The sequence below is a fragment of the Sceloporus occidentalis genome, unplaced genomic scaffold, assembly GCF_023333645.1.
Source record: "Sceloporus occidentalis isolate IW3139 unplaced genomic scaffold, rSceOcc1.0.p SCAF_6, whole genome shotgun sequence".
NCBI lineage: Eukaryota > Metazoa > Chordata > Lepidosauria > Squamata > Phrynosomatidae > Sceloporus > Sceloporus occidentalis.
The window spans coordinates 90,460,005-90,486,355 of NW_028316986.1; the positions used below are offsets into that span (position 1 = coordinate 90,460,005).

At 38.7% G+C, this 26,351-nt stretch overlaps 1 protein-coding gene across 6 annotated transcripts in view; it reads left to right on the forward strand.

Moving 5' to 3' along the window:
* Positions 1 to 5,089, forward strand: part of AHI1 (Abelson helper integration site 1) — a 131,256-nt gene extending 126,167 nt beyond the window's left edge. For all 6 annotated transcript variants that reach the window (XM_089530324.1, XM_089530320.1, XM_089530325.1 and 3 more), the window contains exons 24-25: positions 918 to 991; positions 3,485 to 5,089. In XM_089530324.1, the coding sequence (XP_089386450.1) occupies positions 918 to 991; positions 3,485 to 3,680 (270 nt within the window). In that variant the 3' untranslated portion in view covers positions 3,681 to 5,089. The remainder of the gene's footprint in view (positions 1 to 917; positions 992 to 3,484) is intronic.
* The last annotated feature ends 21,262 nt before the right edge of the window (positions 5,090 to 26,351 follow it).

Consider the following 26,351-nt stretch of genomic DNA (forward strand, 5'->3'; position numbering starts at 1 on the left):
AGATTTGTAATTTGAATTGACATCCTTACATACCAGTGCCATATATGTATCTGTGCCTGGCTTCCACTCCACCAAATGCATCTGAGGAAATAGACTGAAGTCTACGGAAGCTCATGCTGCCAATTTCTTTCAGTTAGTCTCAAGGGTGCTACAAGATCTCTCTACATATTGATTCTACAGACTAACACTGTTATATCTTCCAATTCTACTATTGTGGGATCACTCAGTTAAAGATGATCTTATGCAGAAGCTGAAATAAAGGTGTTTTGGATACCTATGTAAAACCATGCGATTCTGAGATCTGGTACATCTGAGATGTCTTGGTAATCCATCCACCCCTATTTCCTGCAGCAATGGGACCCAAATGAGAGCTTTGCACGATTTGTATAGATTTAAATGGAATTATTGAGGGAGTCCACAAAGTGCTGAATTACTTTGATCATTTCCTGAGGGATGTATAATAATTTTATGTTCTATAATTTTTGAAAATAGATTTACTTACCAAAAATAAATTTTGGCACTGCATATAATGAATATTTTTTAATATAAAATGCTTGTAAATCTCTCAAAAAATTGCTGTTGGTCATTATTTCATTGCTCAAAATACATGAAAACAAATACAGATAATGTGATCCTTGTTTAAAACTCACTAAAGCATAGATGCATAGTTCTCTGTGTATATGTGTTTTAAACACACCTGAACACTTCAAGTGTTTTTTAAAGCTATAAAACTGTTTCCTCCTTTTTAACCGCATACGGTGAGAATTTCATGGGTGACAAATCTTCTGTATGAAGTGAGGTATATTCTGTCCTCATTCAGGAAGCCCGTGGGTTTTGCATTATACACGTGTTGACCCCATTTTATTTTGCTTTCCCCCACTTACTACTATATTGATTAAAGTTTTCCTTTTTTGCAGATATCAGCAGTCATCAACAAGTCAGGAGACCAAAGATTTATTTCAGAGAATGACACAGACTACCTGGCCACACAGTAAGCATCCAGTTCCCTTAAGTAGTCCTGCTTTATTCCATTGCTTGCATGGAGATGACAGTATTGGTTCTCTTAACATGTCTGTGCACGTGCCTTCAAGTCACCTGTCTACTTATGACAACCCCATGACTTTCACAGGGGTTTCTTAGGCAAGGGTACTCACAGGTGGTTTTGCCAGTTTCTTCCTCTGAAATATAGCCTACAGCACTTGGTATTTGCTGGTGGCTTCCCATCTGAGTATTAACGAGGGCTGACCCTGCTTAGCTTTCATACACTGTCTTCAAACTGTTCCAGTGTGCTCTACATGGAACTGCCCTTGAAAGGAGTCTAGAAACGTACATTGGTGCAAACTGCAAAAGCTAAGTTGTTAATGGAGTGTTTGGTACTGTGATCAAATCATCCTAGCCAGTGGTGACCAGCAAATCCACCACCATTAAGGAGGCAGGTCCACCTTTGATTTTAGCACCACCCTTCCTGCATTTGATGAATTGACCAGAGGATCTGCCACTGCTGGGGAGAGGGCAAATCCACCCTTGATTTTTCTACCACACTTCCTCCAGCTTTTTCAAGCTGAATTTGGAACCACCACAAAAAGAGATGTTAAATTACTCATGAGTCCAGTACTGAAGAATCTGCATTAGATGCTACTTGTTTTTAGGGTTCTGTTCCAGATGTTATTTCTAACCTTAAAAGCTTGAAATGGCCAATAGCCCAACTATCTGACCACTGTCTAAGGATTTGCACTTGCTCAGTTAATAAAATGAGCAGGAGAAATCCTTTCAATGACATCCTGATTTGCAGAACTCTGCTTGTTGGACTCAGGCAAAGGGGTTCTTTCCTGTGCTATGCCCCAGTCCTGGAACATGCTCCTTCTAGAGTTGCTTCAGAAAATCACTGCATTTAGGAAGAGAGTCAGTTCACATCTTCTGGCTTTTAAATTTTATTTTATTTAAATTGTTTCTGTGATTTCTAAAGTCTTTCTGTTTTTTATGTTTTACATGGTAATTAAAAAAAAAAGGTCTGCCCTGCCTCAGTGGGTTTCAGAAAAGGATTGTAGAATTACCTTCACTAAAAACTAGAATGGTTCAGAGGATTCAATAAATAAATAGAAGATTTAGAAGAAAATTAAAATGAAGTTCTTCTACTGTGCACAATAAATAGTTTATTTCATGGGGTACATTGTGTTATGACATTTTATAGGTTCTAGAGAACCCTGGTGTTGTTTTTTTTCCTTCTTCATTTCTGAACATTTGAAGAATTGTGGGTCATATGCTCTGCAGATACCTTTTACAGAAACTAGTATGTGAGATACAGTTGTATGATCAGAACAATATTTCTTACAACAAAATATCCAGGTCATGAGTTTAGGCCAAACAAAATCAGAATCCATGGTGGAAGAATATAGTGAAATCAACCGTCAAACCTTGGTTTTTTAAAAAAATTCTAAAGTGAGATGAGGGGTAGAAACCTAGGGCCTGATAAACAATGAGCACTTATATTTCAGCATCACAATCAATTAAAGTTTTTATTTCCTGAAGTGATCAGTGACCCCATGCCAACTAAGATGTTTGTCTCTTAGGTATGTTTCTTCCACTTCCTGAGAAAATGCAAAAGAGCTACAATTCTTAATGGCTGGACAAGCAAGATTGAATACATTGAACAGCTGTAACATTTTGAAACTACTTTATGGTTTCTTTATGGAATCCTGGGATTTGTAGTCTTAGAATTACTTATCTATCAGAAAGCTCCAGTACCCTCTTCTGACCTGGCAGGCAGTTCTGAGTACCTCTTCATTAAACTATAAATCTAAGTATTCCAAAGGATGGAGACAGGACAGTTAAAGTGGTATCAAACTGCTATAACTACATATGCAGTGTAGATATGTTCTAAGGTTGTAACTACAGTGTAGCAGTAATGCAGTTTGACACTACTATAAGTGCTATAGCTCCATACTATGTAATCCTGGGATTTGTAGTTTTAAAAGGTTTTCGCCTTCTCAGCCATAAGGTGCTGGGGCCTAACAAATCTACAAATCCCAAGATTCTGTAGAACGGAGCCATGGCAGTTAAAGTGGGGTTGGACTTCATTATTTGTACAGTGTAGATGCACCCTATGTTGCACTACCTATAACTGGCTAGTCTGGTATAGGAGTTTTGGCAGCCAGACAGAATTGCATCTGTGGAATCTTTATATCTTCCATTGAAAATCTGGAAATTTTTGTCTTACCTGGATTTCCTCTGAGAAGAGCAATCATCACATTTTAAAAGATCCTAGTTTACAGTATGTATTTGCTTCAAAATATTCTTTCTAAGAATCATGTTTCCTTCAGACACAGTTTTTGTGCTCTTGTATTGTTAGCATGCCCCAGAAAAATGAGAACAACCCTTAGTAACCTATAGAAATTGACTGTAAAAGCCAACTTCTTAAGAAAGAATCCCAATTCATACAACTGTGGGCTGAGAAATAATAATTTTAATCCTACTTCTGCCATAGAGGTGCAAAAAGGAAAACAAAGAAGAAAGCTATACAAATGGAGGAAAAAGAATATAAGGCTTGTGACAACTTCCCATCTAATGCTGTTGGAAATAAGAAAAATATGATGGTGAAGAAAAAGAAAAGGTCGGCAAAAACCACAGATGGAAGTGGAACATCAAATGAAGCCTTCCAGCTGGATTCTTCCAACACGTAGTATTCATTTGGTTCTTGGATGCAGTTTTCATAGATAAAATCAGTGTGGAAAAATATGGCGTTACTGTTTGTTGTGAAATGATTGTATGACATGGTTGATGACATGAAGTATTGTTATATACATACATTTACTTGCAACTACTAGAAATATATCTTGGTGTTGGGAGGCCATGGAGCTAAAAAGAATGTGGACTAAATGTTCCACTGAAATTCAAGACACATTAGAGCATTAGCAATGACTTTGGCATCCCCCCCCCTGCCTGCCACCCAGGATAAAACACCTGGAAATATCTTGCTACCTATGGAATTCACCACCACCACCACCACCCCCCGTCAAAGATAAAGCACTTAGAAATAGCTTGATATCTAACAAGTGAAATGTCCATATTTTTGCTGCACCTGTTCAAGCCAATGAAATGAAGTGGTCTAAGAATAGAATAATTAAAGCTGAAGTACCATTATGGAGACAAGCAGTGCAACTGGGCGTCTCTTGATTAAAGTTGTCTTGAAATTAAAGAAAAGCAATTTAACTGAGAAAACTGTGTTCTAAGTGCAGCATTTTGTATTTAGTGTTTAAAAACTATGAAGGAGTTTGAGTGTTATACAAAAGAAGCCCAAGATAGACTCTTTTCATCTTCCTGCTGCACACATACTTAGGATATCAGTCTCATGTCATTTGAAAATTACAAATGAGAAACAACTGTAATACAACTGAATCTCTATGGCGGGATACAGACTGCCCAAAAAGGGTGGTCTATCCGCGCCTTGTTTTGCTGCACAAGGGAGCCGCAACGGACAAACTGTGCGGCTCCCTTGTGCAGCAAAAAGAACCCGCAAAAAGCAGGTTCTTCTTGTGGCGCATTTGTGGTGCTGCAGTGCACCAATGGCGCACCTGCGGTGTCACAATGACGCCAGGACATGCGGACGCTAAGCATCCATCATGTCAAAATGGCGGCACCCATGTGTACAGGGCGCCGCCATTTTGACACCCCCATCATGTGCTAGGGGTGAGGCCAGTATGGGCAGTGCGCCCTCAGCCAACCCCTAGCACGTGACGGGGGCACCACAAAGGCCTGTCTGAAGAGGGCCTATATGAATAAATTCCAGCCATAGCAACTAAAGGAAGCAAGCAACTTATTTTTGTACTTATTTTATAAAGGAATATTTTTTGTGCTCATATATCTTATTGATACTAATGTTTTTGGAACATTCCTTTTGTGATACAAAAGGTTTTACAAAGATCTATTTTTGTTGCAATCAAAGCAGTTTTGACAAATTTCTTTTCCTTTATTTTGTGGAACTGTTTGACCTTGGTATGTGGGTGGGGTATATTTTTGTGTAATATATGTTTATGCTCAGGTGTAACTGTTTTTAAACTATAAAGCATTCAGTTGTGAATGATTTATTAATGTTGATTTCCGGTAGTTTTATTTAAGATTCCCCTTGTTTACATATGTTGACTGTGGGTGTCCAAGTTATTTATGCCATGTTAGGAAATTCTGCCCCCTTCCTTTCTAAAGCAATAAATAACATAAAATTAGAAAACCCCTTTTTTTAGTAGTCATGGCATTTGATTCCATTGAAAAAAAAAGAAGTGAGACTAACTACGTCAACCACTAATGTGCAAAATAACATCCAGATGCAAAAGGATTAAGTTTCAAATACTATAGCATCTTCCTCACACATTTTCACTAGATACAGAAATACATAAACATTTCTTTCTACATAAAATTCAGGTTTTTTCCTTTTTAAATCTTGTATAGATTAAGCTTAAATGAAAAAGCACTGTAGTAGTCCTCTCTGGATATAACTTGGACATGACTAATAGAAATCAAACTTGCTTCTTTAAACTAGGGTGTAATTGGCAAACAAGTCAAAACTGGCAAACTGGCTAAAACACCTCTGTCCAAATGTAGAATGCCCAGCCACCAGAACCTCTATCTTGTCAATTTATTTGCCCTCATCTGAGCCATAAGAGTCTCCCTTCCACAACCTTTCTGGGAATGGAACATAACAATCAAAGGTAAAACTGGGCGTGAATCCACAGAGACACTTAAATGAAAACTTCTCCTAGCTGTGTCATGCATCTGGTGAAGAATGTATGGAACAATACGGAACACTGCACCACAGTGTAAGCCAAAAAAGCCACAGGTGGAAGCTGTAGCTTTTGGAATAATCTTCAAAGGGCTTGACTAGAGGCAGAATAAGCATTGCCTTCCAGTCCAAACCTTGATGCTATCAAAAACTGATCAGAGTTCCAAAACAAACAATATGTTCCCACTTGCCTTGACCATCTTGCAGTGTAAGCCAACCAAGGCTGTTTCACCCCCAAGACCAAAGCTGGAAGTTAAAATGGAATAACTCTAGATCAGCAGTTCCCAGACATGGATTCCCCTATATTCTCTACTCCTGGGATTCTTGGCCATTAGCCTCTGGGAGTTGAAGTCTGATAAAATGTGAGTATTCATTTAATGAAACACCAGTGCGTGCATATGATACTTATTCTTCAGAATACCACTTGATTGTAAAACCATGAGAATTAATATTTGTTCACTTAAAGTTTAAGGGATTGAAATTCCCTCACTATACAGTATGAAAACAACATTTCTAACTCTTCTGTTTAATTTTCCAGGCCACTGGCCTTCCAGTATTCTCCTGCTGCTATTTGCAGTATTCTTTTTTCCTTCTTTTTTGAACAAAATCTCTAGTTTTGAAAGTCAGGAGTCAAGCATGACATCATGCTACGTATCGAGGAGAGTGGAGAAGTAGTCAAAGTCTTGATGCTCGTTTGGAAAGCATTGTTAACTATTAATTTGACATTGTGGACAGGGAAGATAGAAATAACACTTCACATAAACACCATAGAGATGTGGTAGCTGTAATCAAAGGCACAGCGCCTCCTTTTATGCTTGCAAACTGGGGCTCCAATTATGTTCACTGCTCTGAAGCTGAATAGAGCTGCTTTGCCACACTTTCCAAATTGAGAGAGGAGAGGCAGCAGCAGTCTCTTCTAAGGCACTGTTCCAAATAACAATTAAGGGGAGAAATCAGATAAAAGACCAACGTGAAGATTTATGAAGCTGAAAACATACTCTCCAAAATGGTGTTGTTGCTATTGTCGTTATGACAAAAGTGGGTTTTATTTGCATTCATCTTTCCTTCCAAGTCATAGCTGTTAGGCTTTTCTACTGCTTTACATTCTTTAGGTGCAAAATTAATAGCTATCTGCCTTTCTTTGTTACATCAAGTACACAGATATGTTTTGAACAAAACAGCATGTAAATAATTTTCAATGCCAAATGTGGGCATTAATATCATCTTCATATGGCTCTTTTCTCTAAAAACAAGTAAATGTTAGCATATAGCAAAAAAACTAGCTTAACATTTTCCCTGTTCTTTTCAGCTAACAAACTAAAAAAAACTTTTAAGAAAAAAAAAACATTTTTAGAAACAGCTATGTATGGTTGTGGTTTCAGGGTAGAGATATTTCTTGTGTAAATTATTTTTCACTAGTAAGGTAGATTTTTCAAAAGATTAGTCCTTCAAATGTGTCTGGCATGTAAGAGAGAGGAGGGGATAAGTAGTTTAATATTTACAATAATTCTAACAGTCCTTCTTTGTTACAACTCCTTCCTCCTTTCTAGTTTAAGCCTGGATTACAAATGGTTGTCTGCATATAGTCTTGACATGGATCTCTAATTTGTAAGATTGGATCGTTTGTGTTTTATCAACTTTATCAATCAAGCTTGTATTTTGCAATTATAATTTCATGGCTGGGGCAGAAAATCCTCCTCTGAGGCTTCTTAGGATGTGTAGATGATGACCCCTCTCACATGTGTATGTTATTCCACTGGTAGGTATGTTCATAGTCCCCAGTACATATTCCATCTGAAACATATATAAATTCTAGTAAAATCATTTTCTACAGTAACTTAAATAAAATTTAAAACTTGCTCAAGCCAGTGACAATTTTATTAACATTGGAAATCAAACATGTCCTTTTACTGGTATTTCAAAAAGTTATTAACATAAATTAATTTAACATAGCATTGCATAAGAACATAAGAGCCATGCTAGAGGTCAGCACAGTTTAGACTGCAGTCCAGGGGCACACTCAACTGGAAATAAATGTAACGGAATACAACAAGGTTTGCATGTGAACAAATATGCATTTGATTGTGCTACTGTACTGTTGTTGTCCAGTACATAAGAATATACTGTTGTTCTGGCATGAAAGTCCAGGGCTTTGAAAAGTGATCTTGTGACTAGATAGTGACTAATAGTAGTGACTAAAAGTGACTACCAAATAGTTACTTTAAAAAACTCTATGAATGGTTCCTAAACACTCAGCAGGGGAGGTTTCTCACAATTCATATTCTAACTAATGTTAATTATAAGAATCCAATTAATGTAATTCAGGGCTGTGAAATTACTTTTTAAAAGTAATTTGTTCCATTACTCATTACTACATTTAAAGGTAACCAATTGCTGCTACTCATTTTGCTGAAAATGAAAGGTTAACTGGGCGCACTGCTCATTGTTTTTTCATTATTTCCTGTTCCATTTTGAGTGAAAAGAAATGTAGAATTGATAAGAAAATGTTATGAAACTTGAAAAATCTCCTTTAAAATAACTTTAATTACTAACTAGGAACTTACTTATTGCAGCAGTAAAGTAACTTTGCTCTTACTTTGTACATTGCTTTCAAAATCTTACTTTGTGACACTCTAATTGCCATGCAAAAGTAACTAGTTGGGGTTATGTTAATTTGTAAGTTCCCAGCTCTAGTTAAATTATATGGGCACAGTGGCAAAGAATGAATTCCACCGAAACATATGAAAGTTGTGGTCACATTTATGCTTTATGTACACTTATATAGATTATTGGCTGGACGCAATCTCTTTAGTGAGAGCTTTGTTTTTTTCTTTTTTGCAATGTTTATACACACACACACACACACACACACACAAAACTCAAAGCAACTTGTAGAGTCTTTCTGTTTGGGATTTTTTTTTCCCCCTTGAAGAGCTGCTGCATCTAACGTAGGGATGTTTTCACAAAGACACAGAGAACAGTGTACTCTACAATTGATTACAATATAGAGGAGGAGATGACACATATGTCCTTACCATCTTCCACAACCATCATGCTGCATTTGGGTTTTGCCTGAAAAGTCTTTTAAGGAAAAGACATCATAAATCAGAAGCAGGGTACTTGTAGCATCACTTAATTCAAAAGGCAAAAGGGGATGGATCACAATCAAACAAGGGCTAATGAGAACACAGAGGAACATGACAATTGAGAGTCTCCGTTGACTAGCGAACTAAGTCCGCCGGCTGGACCCAATTGTCTGCAGAAGAATTGAATGTCAGGATCATTTAGGGTTAACAATGGTCCAATACAAGCAAAAGCAGACAGCTATGAAAAATAGCCGGCATGGTAGCCATTCTGCACAGACCAGGGATACAAACTTGATAATGAGGCACTGCATTCACTACATCCTTCTGCTCTAATTACTAAGGTGAATGGGAAATACTTAATCTAAGGCGGGAAGAGGATAAAGAAAAAAAAAGTTGTTTTGTAAACACAAATAGGAGAGTATTCTTTAAAAAAAACTTTTCTGGTGCATATGGAACTACTGTAACCAACCCTGTGTTAGCAGGTGCCATTTATTAAATATTTGTCATCAGTAAATAACGGGGGAAGGAGTTGTAGAAGACAAGCTGTTCAGCAGACAAATCTTTTAGAAAGCATCTGATTTCTTTTTAAGTCATAGACAAAATTCTTTTCTTGAATTCTAAGTAACTGGATTAAAAAATATTTTTTAAAAATCTCTTTTTGTATGAAAATGAATGGCTGCTATCAATATTTTTAAATGAATATTTTATGGTCTAAAAAGTACATTTGGTATGTTACTGGGGTGTAGATACAGAGCGGCGATAGCAACTGTAGACAAAGTATGAGAATAGTATTGTAGGATAGTTATAGAAAAGCATAGTAGTAAGAAACTGGGGTTTTGGCTGTATCCTCACAGCAGAAATAATCTGGTTTCACACTGCTTTAACTGCCACAACTCCATGCTATGGAATTTTGGGAACTGCATTTTGTTATGGCACCAGTACAGAGCTGGATAATACTTGGAAAACACAGATTCTTCTGGTCCAAAAGCCCATGAATATTTTTTATGATCTGTAATAAAGGGAGAGTACTATTCTTATGGTCCCTCTTCAGCTACAAGTATATTTAAAATAACAATGGCATCTTAGATATGATTTGAAAGAGAATTGTCTAGGTGGTTGACAAACTCCCTTTTGTTTGCATCAAACTCAATAATTTTTAAAGCTTGATTTGTGTGTTACTGAAACAATCCCTCTTACCAGTAGACATACATGAATGCATGCAGAAAAATAACCCCGTTTTTAGTTACACTTCTATAGTTAGGCAGCCTGGGAGTATAGCAAGCAAGCAGCAGCAGCTGTAAATTTTCTGAGGATTTATCTAACCACAAATACATTGAAATGGGGAAATGGGGCTATATTAAACTGTGCAAGATGCTGCTGGAACATAGCCATTTCTGCAACATCCTGTAATTAATTTATTATGACAGGTCTGGCAAACTGAAACACCCAGTTCACTTGCGACAGACTTGCTACAATATAGATGTTTCAAAGTCTGTAGTCACATAAAAGTCAGGTAACACTGACCAAATACGGCTAAGAGATGCAAGAACACAAATGTAAAAACTATCTTGTCAATGTTCCTTCCTCATCAGTGTAGTCCAAATGTATTTTTGTTCCTGCCTTCTGCTAGAGGCAAATAATAATAATAATAATAATAATAATAATAATAATAATAATAATTAACATTTAGCTATCCCATTCAGACATGGATCCATGTCCATCTCTCCTTATGATGTTGCCTGAAGTAGATTGTGACCCTTTTTTCCAAACTTTGACAGAAAGAAAATAGATATGTTGAAGACTACATAACTTGTCTCAGGTCTGTTTCCCTAAGGTTTTCACATATGAATGTTATCCTCATTTAGGTTTATAGCCCACCTGTCTCCCCAAACTGCACTGCAAGACTTCTCAGAACAAAATCTTAAAAGATACAGATTAAAACAATACACGTGCATGTAAAAGCGTACAAAAGTTTGTCATGTTACAACAAGAAGATATTAAATTTTAGATCAAAAACAATTTTAAAACATCTTTTTAAATGCACAGCATCAACATGAAAAGCCCTTTCCTCAGTAGCTAGTTAGTTGTGGAAAGCTGTCTGGAAAGAAATGGTTTTTGCCTGTTAGTTGAAAAAAAATAAGGAGAGGCCAGCCTAGCCTTCACTAGAAAGGAATTAGTGAACCTAGCAGAAGCCATGAAGACAGTCTCTTGTGCAATCCAAGCAAATACAATTTTACAATATTGTGTTCTATAAAAAGCATTATTTAGTTATTTTAATGTAAAACAAAACAAAACATGGAGCCTGGAAGATCAAAGTTTTCCTTCATCTATCCATGACTTTCCCTCAGAACAACTATGTTATGCCTTTTCCACTGCTGGAGTTCTGAGTGTGAAGAGGCTATGGCCCTGGGCTTTCCTGCCACAGCGGAGAGCAGGTTTGTGCGGAGAGTGGGTTTGCGATGGTGGATCTCTTTTTCCACTCAGGGACCACATATGATGATAATAGCATAATAACAGCCAAGGGATGTAATTTAATTCTCAAAGGAAACAGCAAGTAATTTTAGCAATTTTAGAAAACTGGGCAGTTTTCAAACACTAATTGCACTTCAGGACTTATTCTGTGCAAAATTTGCACGTGGTGTTTTTTATATGACACCACTGTTAATGTTCATAATTCCTTTGCCCAGTGCATCATCTGGGGGCCAACTTTCTAGTGATGAATCTTTTAAAAAATAGCTAGACTGATCCTTAGATGGTAGAATGCTCCCAGGTGCAAAGCTATACCCTAGGTTTTACCAGGTTAACATGCCAGCACTTGTGTTTATTTGGCATAGCCCTCGAGAGCCCAGGGTCAGCTCCATTCCACAATGAAATTACAAAGAATACAAGAAACAATGGAAAGCAAACAACATTATTGTGTAACTCCATTTTTTAAAAAAAATCAGTCTGCATCCTGTTTAGTATTTATTATGCTATAAAATACATTTACCACCTCAAAAATTTTGGTATTCACATGTATGATTGTGGCAATATTGCCATAATCATAAATGTCCCCTAAAGCCCACTTTAAAAGCCAGTCAGCTGCCCCACCTGAAGAAGGTCGACAGAGCTGGTAAGAGTATATTAAGGATGACACCCCAGCAAAGGGCAGCAGGGATCCCTGAGGGTCCACTTGTAACTGTATGTTGCATCACAGCTTGCTGGCAGGAGGTGGCTGGATTTGTCATCTTACAGCACCCTGTTCACCTGTGCCATAAATCCTCTCAAGTTGATGTGGTTGCTTGGTTTTTAAGGTGGATTTTAGAGGGTCCATTTGAAAGATGGATTGTAGTTACATCTCCCACTGTATACAATTTTTTTAAAATATCTGTTCCTAATAAACCATTGATCATACAATGCAAAAATACATCTGAAGATTGTCACAGCTAATCTAGAAGTTTCCACCTCTGCTGTGACAGATATACATCATACTATTTCTAACAGCCTGTCACATGCTGTAAATGTTTAGAAGGGAAGTGTAAAATATTCCTAAAATTAGATGCCATGATGGAATAAGGCAGAATTGTTGTAAATGCCCAGATGATTTGTTCTGGCTTTCTAAAACTTGTTTTTTATTTTTATCAAATAAAACAGTATAAGGTGCAACTTGAGGTAAACAGTGTCATAGTGTATCAAACCAGACTATTAAGCCTTTTTCTCTGGCAATAGATTTGCAGAGGTAGAATGAATCTCAGCAAGTGAAGTGGCTTTGGGTACAATAGCAGAAAAAAAGAGATGCTGTAACAAGCACACTTATTATCTATGTTTAAATATTTATCTTCATAATAATGTCAGTTTGCATTTGATCCCCGTAAATACAGTGGCAATAATATTTATCTTTGTACATTTGTATTACCAGAAGAGCAACAGTGCTCATGCAAACTACTTTGTATGCTACCTAGAGAATTTTAATAATAACTTGTCCCTAAGCAACAGAGACAGGAGTTTAGTTTTGTCTCAGGGCTTCCTCTGCTTGTAATGAGTTACTCTAACTTGTCTTGTCACCACACAATTGTGCCAGTGATGATTGTGGGTGACATCAGCCTTCTAAAAATGATTTCTATGGCTGAGTTGTAGCCACATGCTATAAGCCTTTAATAGGCTTATAAAAGAGGGAGGAGGAAAACAGGGGGTTAATCCTCATTATAGTTTGGTAATATGACATAATGAGAAAGTGACATTTGAAAAGTACACACAATGAAGAACAAATGGATCAAGAGTGTGCCATGGGCACCAAATGAGTCCTCCCAATCCTCTCTTGTTAGCAAGTACATACTGAATACATCCCTCATCATATGCAGCACTTAACTGGTAGTTGCTCAGACTTTGGCCAAGTCCATGTCTACGCAGCTAGCTCCTCTACTTGCTTCACTCTCTCCGATGTACACTTGGATGCTATAATGATGATGATGATGATGATTTATAATGCCCCTTCCACCAATACAATCAAAAACATAATAAAACACAACTATAAATATACATAAAATCCTCAGCATCCCACTGGCCCCACCCATCAGCAAACTCAGGCACAACTCAGCAGCTTAATCCAGAGAATCAAAGAGGAACTTCTTTACAAAAACTGGTGAGATCTTCCTGCAGCCTGCAGCTAAAGGTCGAAAAGAAGGCCATTCCACAGATGCAGAGCCAGATCTTGAACGGCTCGCAGCCTTGACAGAGCTGTAGAAATCAATGAAACAGATAATAGGCCTTTACTTGTAGATTTTAGGAGATTATCACATGGGGGGAAAGAGGGAAGGAAAAGGCAAAATGCTGGGATAATCGTGCAATCGCACGGATGATTTTCAGATGACATCGTGCTCAGTCAAGACTTCTCCTAGGAATAACCAGCAATGTTCAATCAACAAACCATTCATGGGGAATTCCTGTGAATGGCTTCTCAATAGCGTGATTGAAGCACGATTGACAGTGTGTGAAAGCTAACAGTGTTTCATTCACTCTATTGGGGAAGCAATGTGGGATCTTTAAAATATAAATGGGCTGTAAGAAGCAACTGGGATCTTTAAACTTCAAAGGGACTGCAGGAAGTAACCTGGGTTTAAAGGGACTGTGGGAGGCAAAGACGCATGCGCAAAAGGTTCAATGCCAATATACTAATGATTCATTCACGGATATGTGTGAAAAGCAATCGTGCTATTTTTTGGCTTTTAAGTTTCTGAATTGTGCGAAAGCAAGAGTGTGTGAAACTATTAAGTGCTATAACGCTACTGTTGCTTTTTGTTTTTATTACCACGATTATTGCTGAATTGGCCTTGGTGCGATAATCTGCTTAGATTCCTAGATGGTGCATACCAAACCAAGCTGCCAGGTAATGGGGGAGATTAGAATGCAGACTCCTAAATACAAGAACCAAATTTTTAAAATGGGCCCTGGTAGCCAGTGAAAGGACTATCAGGGGAGGAAACATGTGAATATTTAGAGAGATTTAAGACAACCAGATGGCATTGTACTGAATTAAAGCCAGAGCAAGGAGAGAACAAGAAGACAAGCCAACAATACGCTATTGTAACAATCCAGGCATGACACAACCAAGGCTTGGACAAGGAGATGAGCAGTCTCAATGGCCAAGAAACTACAGATCCTATGGATGTTCAAGAGATGGAAATTACATGCCTTTGCTGTTGCCCCATAAAGGGAAATGGGGACAAATGATCATCCAGCAAGACTCCAAGGTACCTGACAGCCAGAACAGGAACCATTGTGCAACTCTCTAAACACAGTGGAGGACATGAAAGAGGGGCTACTGGATAGTCAGGATGAAACACAAAGATCTGAATTTTCCTCCATATTCAGCTTAAGACAGTGGATGGTTATCCACCAAGAAACCCTCAATAAACAGTAAATCACAAAGGCACTGATTAATTTAAAACTGGAAAATCTGTGTGCCATCTGCGTAAATGTGATACTGAAAACCCAAATCTGAAATAACAATTCCATGTGGGATGGCATATAATGAAAAAAAGAAGAGGACCCAAAACTGATCCTTGTGGCATCCCTACAGTTGTAGGGAAATATTTTCATATAGATCACTGAAATGAAACAGAGGGAAAATGATCAGAGAAAAAAGATTTAAACCAGGACAAAGTATAGCCCATTATTTCCAAAGATACAAAGCCATGATAGTAAAATCTGATTACTGAAAATGTCAAAGCTACAGAGAGATCCAACTGGGTCAGCTTGTCTTTGTGATCTACTAGTTGTTGCAGCTTGTTCTCATGAAGAACTTGGTTCACCCTGAGGCTTCTGTACAGAGGTTGAAAAGTTCCTTTCTCTGGACTACAACTCAAGCAATCCACCAGCCAGCAAGCCATCTCGGAGTTATGCTCCAAAAAGTAATTTTTCAGAGCTCTGTTTATCATACACAAGGTAGATACTGCCTGCTTCTATATATGTATTCTTCCAGGATTTGCTAGTGATGATGGGTAGATGCTATGTGACACTACCCATTCCTTACACTAAAAATCATGGATTGGAAACCTTTGATCCTGCAGAGGTTTTGGACTACAAATTCCGCAAGCTTTTGCAATTGGCCACATTTAGTGGGACATGTAAACATTGGGATTTGCATAGTTTCTCCTTCCCTCCTCTAAAGGATCTATAGACATCATCATTCACAGAAGAAATTGTGACCACCGAATCTACCTTGATAGAATAACTCTAACTGGAAACAGAAATAACAAAGAAGTTCCAGCAAGGATGGCAAGTGAGTGTGCTTGGAGTTCAAGATTTTGAAAGTAACTTTAGGTAGCCTTGGAAATAATTGGAGACTCTAATGTCTCCTGCCTCTGTTAGCTCATCTTCAGAAACTTCTCAGCCCAGGTGAATAGCTTTCAGTTGTTTTGGGAGTGATTTCCCACAGCAACTATTGTCTTCCACCTAGTAGTTATACCATATTGGGCCTACTTTGCTTCAAGGCTGGGATGGAGCATGGCCAGAACAGCTGAACGCCTTGGAGTCTTTGTTCTCTTGGAAGGAGGAAAGGTTCACTCTTCCCCAAGGCTTTATTGTGCTCTTAAATGAAGATGTAATTATGATCAAGAGATAAGAGATTCATGTTAGAGTTAATGGCCTAAAGAAAGGTAAGCAGCTCCACCTCCCCAGTCATCAAGAAAAGAGAGAGTTTGTACACTGCTTTGGATGAAGAAAAGTATGGAAAAACACGTAGTAAATTTTATTATCACATTCTTGCGTGAATCACTAAAGCAGTAATTTTTTTAAAACAACCTGTCCTGTTCTCTTTTGTTTTCTCCTGTGGGTCCTCTCCAGCAAGAAGTCCTCTCCAGTAAGACTGTGGACTGTTTTAGCCACAATGGCTACCATCTTGTCCATGACACATACAGGCTAATTCAACCTTATATTGACACATGTCTTTTTCTAAATGATGTAGAGATTAATATTCCCTTCACACTGCTGAAAGCCCCTCCCCAACTTGCTGTAGAAGCAATGTAGAGCCATTTTGTGCCTAGTGGAAAGTGAGAGGAGGCATCAAAGGAGCATATGTCTACTTTCCTGTAGCCAGACATCAAATTATTACTGCCTTAGAAGATGATGTAAGCATTTCATGTCTGGCTACAGAGCCATAGTCAGATGCTTCTCCAATCTCCCCTGTGCTCATTGCTTTTTTGTTTTTGTTTTTAGTTACTTTTAATATGCTGTGAGCTCTCCCCCTCCCTTCTATATCCCATCAACAATCTTGTGAGGTCAATCAGGTTGAGAGAGATAAACTGGCTCAGGACCACCCAGTGAGTTTTGGGGCTCAGGATCCAGATTTCCAAGATCTATATTGATCACCTGGTCTCTATATCACATAGTACTCAAATCATTGACTATACTGAGATTTAGCTTTGAATAATTATGTATAGAATTAGAGTGTAAATGAATCTGATGCTGGTGTAACAGTTCTGTCACTTCCAGTAGTATTTTGATATCCTCCACAGAACTACAGTCACCATGATCCACTGGAGAAAGAGAATGGCATTTCGATTAATTTAGAGCAATGATTCCAGCTTTTTGTTCTCCTGGGGGGGGGGGGGGGTTGGACTTCAGCTCCCAGAAGCCCCAGCCACTTTGGTCAACAGGGATTCTGGGAGATGAAGTCAAAAACACTTGGTGGACCAAAATTAGGGAATCACTAGTTTAGAGAAAGTGTAGATATGCCTTTGTGCCTTGATATTCTGTGTTTTAAACTGGAAGTTAGTCCCACTGGTATCCTATTTCTTAAGGACTGCAGCTTTTTATTTTTCTTGAAAGAAAAAGAATAGTGGCAATATACAAAGCAAAAGGGGATTGTGTAAGACAGAAATCCTGCATGAAGGGCGATAACAATGATGCATTTTACAAAAAAATTCTATGCTGGTAGTGAACTTTGCTCTGTTGCATAACATGAAGCCATGGTTCTTGGGAAGGCAGTGTAGCTCCAAGGCAAGACACATGCTTTGCATGCAGAAGGTTAAGTTCCTGACAGCTCTGATTTTAAAAGGATCAGGTAGCAGGTGATGGAAAATGCCTAAGACCCTGGAGAGCTGCTGTCTGTCAGATCCGAAAGCCCCTCCCTTCCCTGGTAATTTTTAGATGTGTTAAGCTACAACTGCTGTGAGATCTGGGCAATGGTTAGAGATTATGGAAGTTCAAAACACCTAGAGGAACAGGTTGGGGAAGGTGGGATAGATGGCTGGGTCATCTTATTGGTATATGCAGCTTCTAAAGTTATGGTACTCTATTCACTTATTTCAAAGTAAGTCCTATTGAGAGCAAAGGAGCTTGGAGTAAACATAAGACTACAGTGCCCACTTCCATATTACAGGGAATATTTGTTCCATTGCCAAATGTTGCTGTTCCAAAGTGTTTTTAAGATTTTTCTTTCATTATTTCTGATACTGGAGAGAAAATTTGATGTCGTGGTGATGTTTTGTGTGGGAACTGTGGTGTGTTCCAGAAGGGTTGGATGTAAGGCTGTATTTCCAAGCATGTTTACTGAGGAATAAACCTCATTGAACTCAGCGAAACTTACTTTTAAGTAGCTATGATTAAGGAGATTAATGCACTGGTTTTCATTCCCAAGCTAGGCATAGGATGTAAATGCAGAGGAACGGATTGTATTTTGCAGCTCGGTCCCCAGGCAATACTCATACATGATCCAGGCTTCTCCTGGAGGCTTGAAAAGAATGTGATTTTCCAGGCTTCTCCCAAACCTTTTAAAGAACAGGATTTTCCCATTCTTTAAAAGGTCTGGGAGAAACCCGGACTGGGTACGGGATGAGTACTGCCCAGGGACAGAGCTGTGCGATACAGTCCACTGCTGTGTGTTTACATCCCTTGCCTAGTGCGGAATGAAAGCCAGTGTGCTAATCTCCTAAAACTTTACAATAAATGAAAGGCAGGGTGACAAGAAGGATTATGTAGGTGTGTTATGTATACAGGACCAGCCCTACCCTTCAGCACAGTGGAACAGTTCCCTCGGGTGGCAGATGAGTGATGTGGAAGGCACATTAGTGGCAGACCTCAGGCACTCCCCTCAACTGGAGCTGTTTGCAGGAAGCTATATGTGTTAAACCAGCTAGCACATATCAGGTGAGGTAGAAGATTATCTGTCCCATCACAAGTGCTTACACAGGATTCCACCATCAGTCTTCTTCACTTCTATAAGTGGAGTTGCACTAGGCCAGGATATTATATTCTCACTTTCAACGTGGCAGAGAGAAAAAAATACATTCCACACAATTGTGGTGGGTTTTCCCCCCTGTATTTGGATACGTCTTAGCCATGAAAGTCATCTGGAGCAAAAGGATGCTGACCATGATTGAACCATCAACAAGGCCAATGGGAGAGCTTCTCTATAATGCAGGTCTTTTTGTTGTTGTTGTTCTCCCATATATAAAACTGCCCTGTCTGAATAAATGAGGTGTAATACTGAAGGGCAACAGAGAGAACACAGGAAGAACAAGAGCCTCAGTTTGTCATTTGTTAGGCCTACCTGCATGAGGTTGACAGCACTTATTGTTCGGATACAATTGAAGGGTGTCCAAGTCCTTTGCATCATTAGATTATTACCATGGTGCTCAGGCTTCAGTTCCTGCTTGATCTAGGAGTTTCAAGGCATGGTGAAGCATTTATCTGTGTCTCTCATCTAATCTCTATGAATGAAGGAGCAAACCATTTCCTATCCTGAACAGAAGCACATGACCACACCTGTTTATGCAAAATGGCCTTGACTTCTAATCACAAGGAGGGGAATGACATGTTAAGTTCCCATTTTCCTGTTTAATATACAATGGAAGTAATGGACTCAGCCTGTTCAGATAGTGAAGATACCGAGAAAAAAATATATAGCACAGTGGCAATATAAAAGGAGGCCATTCAAATCCAAGTGTGTTTTGGATACTGACAGCAAAATTTCTTTCTTTCTAAGATTTATACCCTGCCCTTCAAACACATTATTAGGGCAATAGTATAGCTGCTGTAGAAAATTGACATTGGGCTGGATCCAAAAAAAGCCTTTCCTAGACAGGAGGGCTCCTTCTGTCCATCGGAAGCTTTTGATCCAAAGGAGTTTTTCCACTGCCCAAAGGCAGGGAAGGGAGTGAGTCTTTGCCAGCTCTCCCCTCTGCTTGCAATCTCCTTAATTCCCCAGATTTGCTCTTGAGTTGGGGGATCCTTTGAAACAGTGGAGGAGCTTGTGCTATTTCAGATAGGAATCCAGTGGAAATTTCATCTCTTCCCTCTTTCCACCAGCAGAACTTCACTTGAGGGTATACCCTCTGGTTCTGACCCATTATTTTCTACAAGGTGTCTCTTTATTTTGCAGTATATAGAGAGTCCATCAGAATGTTAAAAATGCACTTTTTTTGTTTTCAGGGGTATAGCTACAGGAAGCCAGTGTGGTGTAGTGGTTTAATCATTGGACTACAACCCTGAAGACCAGGGTTTGAATTCCAGTTCAGCCATGAAACTCACTTGATGACCTTGGGCAAGTTACATTCTCTCAGCCTCAGAGGATGGCAGTGGCTATCTCCCTCTGAAGAAACTTGCCGAGAAAACCTCATGATAGGTCGCCATAAGTCAGAAACAACTTGAACGCACACAACAATAACAACAGCCATAGGGAGGGCAAAATAAGCTTATTGCCCCCATATAAGAATTCTACCTCCCAATGAAATTTTCCTGCAGTCTCTACATTTCTAGCATTGCAGAGTGTGTGATAGTGAAAAATTGCTTATGCCTAGAACGCCTCTATTTGCTGTGTCTGCATTCTATTGGTAATTTTGCCTGTGTCTCTTCTTGGAGTTCCTAAACTGTAATTCTCACCTGAAGTTTTAAGTTGCTGCAATGCAATTTGGGAACTGAAGACAAATGTCATGGAGGTGGAATTCTTATTGGGAAGATAATGTCTTATTGCCTTATTGGGGAGGCAATGTCCTCATTTTGTGTCCTACATAGCTGCACACGTGTAGATTTATATGGAATAAATACTTGTATCCATGGGCATGGGATATGACAGTCAGTATGTAGTTACAGATGTATCCTGTATTTACTTCAGCGATCTAAGACTGCATACCTCATTTTTTTCTACCACTTTATTCTTACAACAGCCTGTGTCCTCTGATTTTTTTTCTCTTGCTTTTTAAATGTCCTATTTTCCTTCTCCTCCTCCCAATTTCCCTTTGTCCTCTCCTTCCTTCAATTGCTACAAATTGAGTTCAAAAGCAAAAGTAGTTTGCCCTCATTTAATTCAACCTGGAAAAGAGAGAAAGAGGGGGCAGAATCTTGCTCTTCCTAGTAGGCTGAAGCCAAAGAAAACTGCTGCAGTCTCTTCAATCTTGTGTGTTCTTCCTCATTAGTAACTGTTGCCATTTTGACCATACTCTGACGTTGCTTTTCCACAAATGTCTCAGTTTTAATCTATGAAACATTAGAGTGTGTGTTTTCATGCATTCTGTGACCACCTGAGTATCACATTGTTGCCCAGATCAATGGCTTTTTTTTTATCTCTGGGCCCCAGAGCAATGGCTACTTGCTCTCCAGTCCATAGTCAGCCTAGAAGTCCCTGTGAGTGTGTAGCTGTCATGTAAGTGTATAAAATCTCAAGAGGGGATGTGCAGCTCTAATCACTGCAGTGTTTATATTTTTGCTAACTGGTCGAACAGGTCATTGTGTGACATTATTGGAGGACAGCCATCTGGAGGCATCCTGCTTCTTCTACTGTTCATTGATTTATCTTTTCAATTAATAAGCTTGAGAAGCAGCATAATCAAGTGGCAAGAAACCAAGTCTGGCATGTTGCATGTGCACGTGTCTTCTGGCCCTACTGATCACCAAGGGTTGCAAAGCTTAGGAAAGTTCCTCTGTTGGACCATAACTCCCAGTCTCCCAACCAGCATGGCCATGAATGGGGGATCCTGGGAGCCCTAGTTCACATGCACACACACCCAAAATACCATTCCCAAGCTCTGAAAGTTTGCATATTACTGTTAGATATAGTCCTATTACAACTGGTCTGACACATAAGGGATTTTGTTTTTAAATCCAAAGTATTGTTCTGACAACTTAAGAAACAAATTCTGAGTCAGGTTAATCAGGAAGAAATCAAGACTATTTGGAGGCTGGGATATGGAGAGCTGGGGCTGGGAATATAAGGAGCATAGACCCCCTGGTAAACTGTGCATTAAGCAAAAGTCACCATGGCTTTTTAAAAAATTATATCTTACTTTCCCAACACCCACACAAGGAGAGAGGAAGTGTTTTGTGCATCCCAGCAGTGAAGCTTTCATTGTTGGCGTCTACGGTAGATGTGCTGGTTGCCGCTTAATTAATTCCTTTGAAATAATTCAGTATATAGAATATGACTCGCAGGAAACAAATCAAGGCTCCGAAGCTGGTGCTCCTGCCACACCAGGGCTGTCCTTCCTCATTTCTGTCAAGCAGAAACACCATCCACTTGAGCCATTGGCTTTCTGAAGCAGATGTTGGCCAGGCAGCTACAAATGAACTAGTGGTCCTAAAAAGCCAGGCAAGGCCAGGATGGTGCAATCATCTGGCACCAACATCTTGATATATGCCTCTTCCTGTACCTTGCTTGATAAGAGGCATAGCTGTGTTTGTCTGGAATATCAGCATACAAAGGGATCTTATAGCACCTTTGAGATTAACTGTGAGAAAGAAGTTGTAGCATAAGCTTTCATATACTTAGTCTACTTCCTCAGAGTATGTAGGTGACTATTTCATATAAACTGACAGTTTATCGAGCAAGCAATGGGATCATGTAACATCTTTGAGAATAACTGTGCAAAAGAAGTTTATGCTACAGCTGCTTTCACACATTCAGTCCCATGATCCCTTTGCTTACTTGATAAACTATCAGTATATATGAAATAGTCACATACATACTCAAAGGCACAACATTAGTTTAACTAAAAAGAAGCCACATCATAGCCTGGTTTGTTATCTTTAAGAGCTTTTGCACAACTAACCTGGTTCTTCTCATAATAAAACATTATATATTTTTATAATTACTTGGTAATAGACCCACTGATCTCTAAACTTAAAACCATTTTTTAAAAAAACCCGGTTGTGGAATCCTGTTTGACCATTATGTACTACACAGCACTGTAAATATGATGCTACATAGTGAATTCAGACCAGACTCCCCCCCCCCAACACACACACACACACTTAGACAGTAGGCAGTCACTGGGATCAATGGGGATCCATTCCCTGTTTATCAAGAAGTACTTGCCAGACATTCAAATCCCCTTCCATGGAGGATCTTTGGTGCAACAGGCAGAAAAAAGTCCCCTCTTACAAATCCCCCTCATACCAGAGATTGCTTGTGCAAGGGGGGAGATCGCAACCTCAGCCAGCTGCTTCTTGGTTGATGGGGAACAGACCCCCACCTGCTTACTGGTAAGTGGGGTTTGGAGAACTTTAATGGGCCCTATGTGACCCCTAAACTAGGGACTACATAGTGATTGTGAATACATAGCAGTTGCAAACGTGTGACTCTAAGTCACATATTCATAACTGCCTAACATGATTCCAGCTAGCATTTTTAAATTTGCCAGTACATTTGGGAAATATGCTCACCTCTCCATTTTTTCCTCTGTTTTAGAACCCTTCTTGTTACAGTCAGCCCTCTGTATCCATGAGTTTTTTATCCACAGATTCAATCATCCATGGCTTGAAAATATTGCAAACCTTGATTTTGTCATTCTTTATAAGGCACACCATGGATTTTGGTATCTATCGAGGATCCTGGAAACAAACCCCAGCAGATACTGAAGGCCCACTGTACTACTATAACACAATTAACAAACTAAAATAATCTCATTCATATTTTATTTCCAGTTTATTTCAAGTGGTTCATTATAGCCATGAACCGGTCCATGGATCTACTTGGTATTTCATCTGTCACTGGTTTTGAAAGTATTCAAGGTCCTTTCAGAAATTATTGCATGAAATGCAATCATTTGGGCAGTTTCTGATTTATAGTTTTTCCAGAATACTCCATGGGGTGAAATACCATCTTCCAAATCACTGACTTATGACTGATTGATTACTTGTATTGTTTAGATCATGGCCAAGATTCTGTTGAAGTGTAAATATCCGCCAGAATAGTTGTGATGGATCCCACTATTGCACAACTGGTTGTACAATAGGCACCATGGTGTTGAGACCCTCCCTTTGCACAACTGTCAGTTAGCTCCCTATCCATCAAGTCACATGTGAGCGAGATGGGGCTGTGTGTTTGCTTACGAAATGAATGGCTTTCACTAGAGACGGCATTTACAGCCTGGGAAAATGCAACTGCTTGTGCCCCAGCTGGATTCCAACCAAAGTTTAGTACTTGAATTCTTTAATTTTGACTGATTTAGGTATGTTGCTATGGGAACATTTGTAAAACTGGAGGAGTATAATAATAGCATTCCATTATTAATCTGTTTTCTAATGCTGTATATTTTCCCACTATAGTTGGCCTTCACACTATGAGACAGACTGTATCTCCCCCTATGAACCTGCCAGGAGAGGCTCATCTTTCAGTCTCAACACCTTCATAGATTTGGTTGGTGGGACTTTTTGGTGGCTGCTCCTAAACTCTGGTACTTCCTATCAAGGGAGACTAAAATGTCTTGCCCTCTTTTTGCCAGTAGGTAAAGACTTTTTATTCAGACAGGCCTTTGAAACTGAAAACTATTAGAATCATAGAAGAATCATAGAATCATAGAGTTGGAAGAGACCGCAAGGGCCATTCAGTACAACCCCATTCTGCCATGCAGGAACTCTCAATCAAAACATCCCCGACAGATGGCCATCCAGCCTCTGCTTAAAGACCTCCAAGGACGGAGACTCCACTACACTCCGAGGGAGTGTGTTCCACTGTCAAACAGCCCTTACTGTCAGGAAGTTTTTCCTAATGTTGAGGTGGAATCTCTTTTCCTGGAGCTTGCATCCATTGCTCTGGGTCTGGGAAAGGCTTTTAATGAGGGTGCTGTGTTGTTTCAGGTAGTACTGTTTTAACAGTTTTTTAAAATTTTAATTAAAATTATTCTAACGTGGTTAATAGTTAAATTCTATTTGAATGTTGACCTATTATATGTTTTAAATTACATTGTGATTGTTTTAATTTATAAGGTACTTTTGAGTCCCAGTTTTGAGGAAAAGGTGGAACAACAACAACAGCAGCGGCTTCATAGTATCTTGCATTAGTCAGTTAGCAAAATATATTTAATCCTATAGAATAGTGGTTCACACCTTTGGTCTTCCATTTGTATTAGACTTCAGCTCTCAAAAATTCCAGCCAACTTGGCCAATAGTCATGAATTATTGGACCTGAAGTCCAAATCATCTGAAGGATCAAAGGTTGGGAAGCACAACTGTAGATCACTTTAGGACCTCTGACATCTGACATGTTATTTGCTGACTCAGGCAATGACCTGAGAATGGGATTTTTTTTTTTTTATCTCTACACCATATTTAACAGGGTTTGGGGCATCCTTAGTCTACTCTAGTTCCTCAGCCAAACCCTGTGTGACTTGGGAAACCTAACAGTAACAATGCTTCCATCAACATAGCCTCTTGTCTCAAAGAAGTACACAATAGTTCCACCTGGGGATGCAATTCTTCACTACGTTTCTTCTCAAAGATAGCAACAAGTAATTTTAGTAATTTTCTTCCTGCTGAGAGAAAGTCTTTTAAACCACCTTGTGCAAAGCAATGGCTATTTGTAATTTGAGACACAATTCAGGACAAAATTTGCTTGTGGTTGTTTTGAACAGAAAATGGCATTTTCTATGCAGGAAATATTAATTTCTGTGCAGAAAATTCTATTTTCTGTTCATAAAATTATGCAAATCAGCCTTTTGAATTTTATGCAGAAATTTTCTGTGCAGAAAACAGACTTTTCTGTGCAATAATTAATATTTCTTTATTTAAATGTCATCATGCGTGCAGAAGAGGCTATTTTCTGCACAGAAAAGGCTGTTTTCTGTGCAAAACAACCATGTGCAAATTTTGTGCTGAATAAATCTTGAATTGTGAAGAATTTTGTCATTTCAAGATTCTTCTCATCAAGACTGCTCAACACTTCAAATACATGGAGGGTTTTTTTTACCATATTTTAAATATTTTAATATTCTTTCCATCCTTACTATGACCACAGAAAGGTAGTACCAGTGACAAAAATACCAGAAACTTCCTCTGAACTCTAATGAAATTATGAAACTCCATGTTAAGTAGAGAAGAACTTAGCAGAATTAATATTAAGCATGGTTTTTTTTAGAGCTCATCTCATTATTTGTCATTGCAAGAATACTACTTCCAATAATATTTAGCAAGCATTTAGCATAGCATTTACATTTCTGTCTGCTTAAAAGTGAACTCAATACTCTCTAAGTGGTTTACAAGCTGTAAGCCAGTTGCTCCCCACAAGCTGCGTACTCATTTTGCCAAACTATGAAACGATGAAAGGATGAGTCAACCTTGGAGCCCTGGGATCAAACTCACAATGTTGTGGCTGCAGTATCAGCATTTAACCATTGAGCCACCAGGGTTCCTTAATATATATATTTAAAACAATCAGGGTATCAAATATCAAAACAATATTGACGAATGAACCATTTATTCTGAATGAGTAATTTAAAGCTATAGGGGAAATATAAGAAAGCAAGCTGGAAAAACAAACCACTTATTCTGTCTGGATGATTTAAAACTGTATGGAAACTATAATGAATGTCAGAAATTGAATACTTATCGAATACTACCAGAATACTTAGTGAAGACATCTCAGTGCAATTTGGAACTGATCAATGTGCTACACTTTCAAATAAATTGGGATAAAACTTAAATTGAAATCAAAATAAATTGAATCAAAATAAAAATTTAGAAAATTGATATCAAAATAAAATTGGATCAAAAGGAATAAAGTTCTCTGATGGGAATACAAT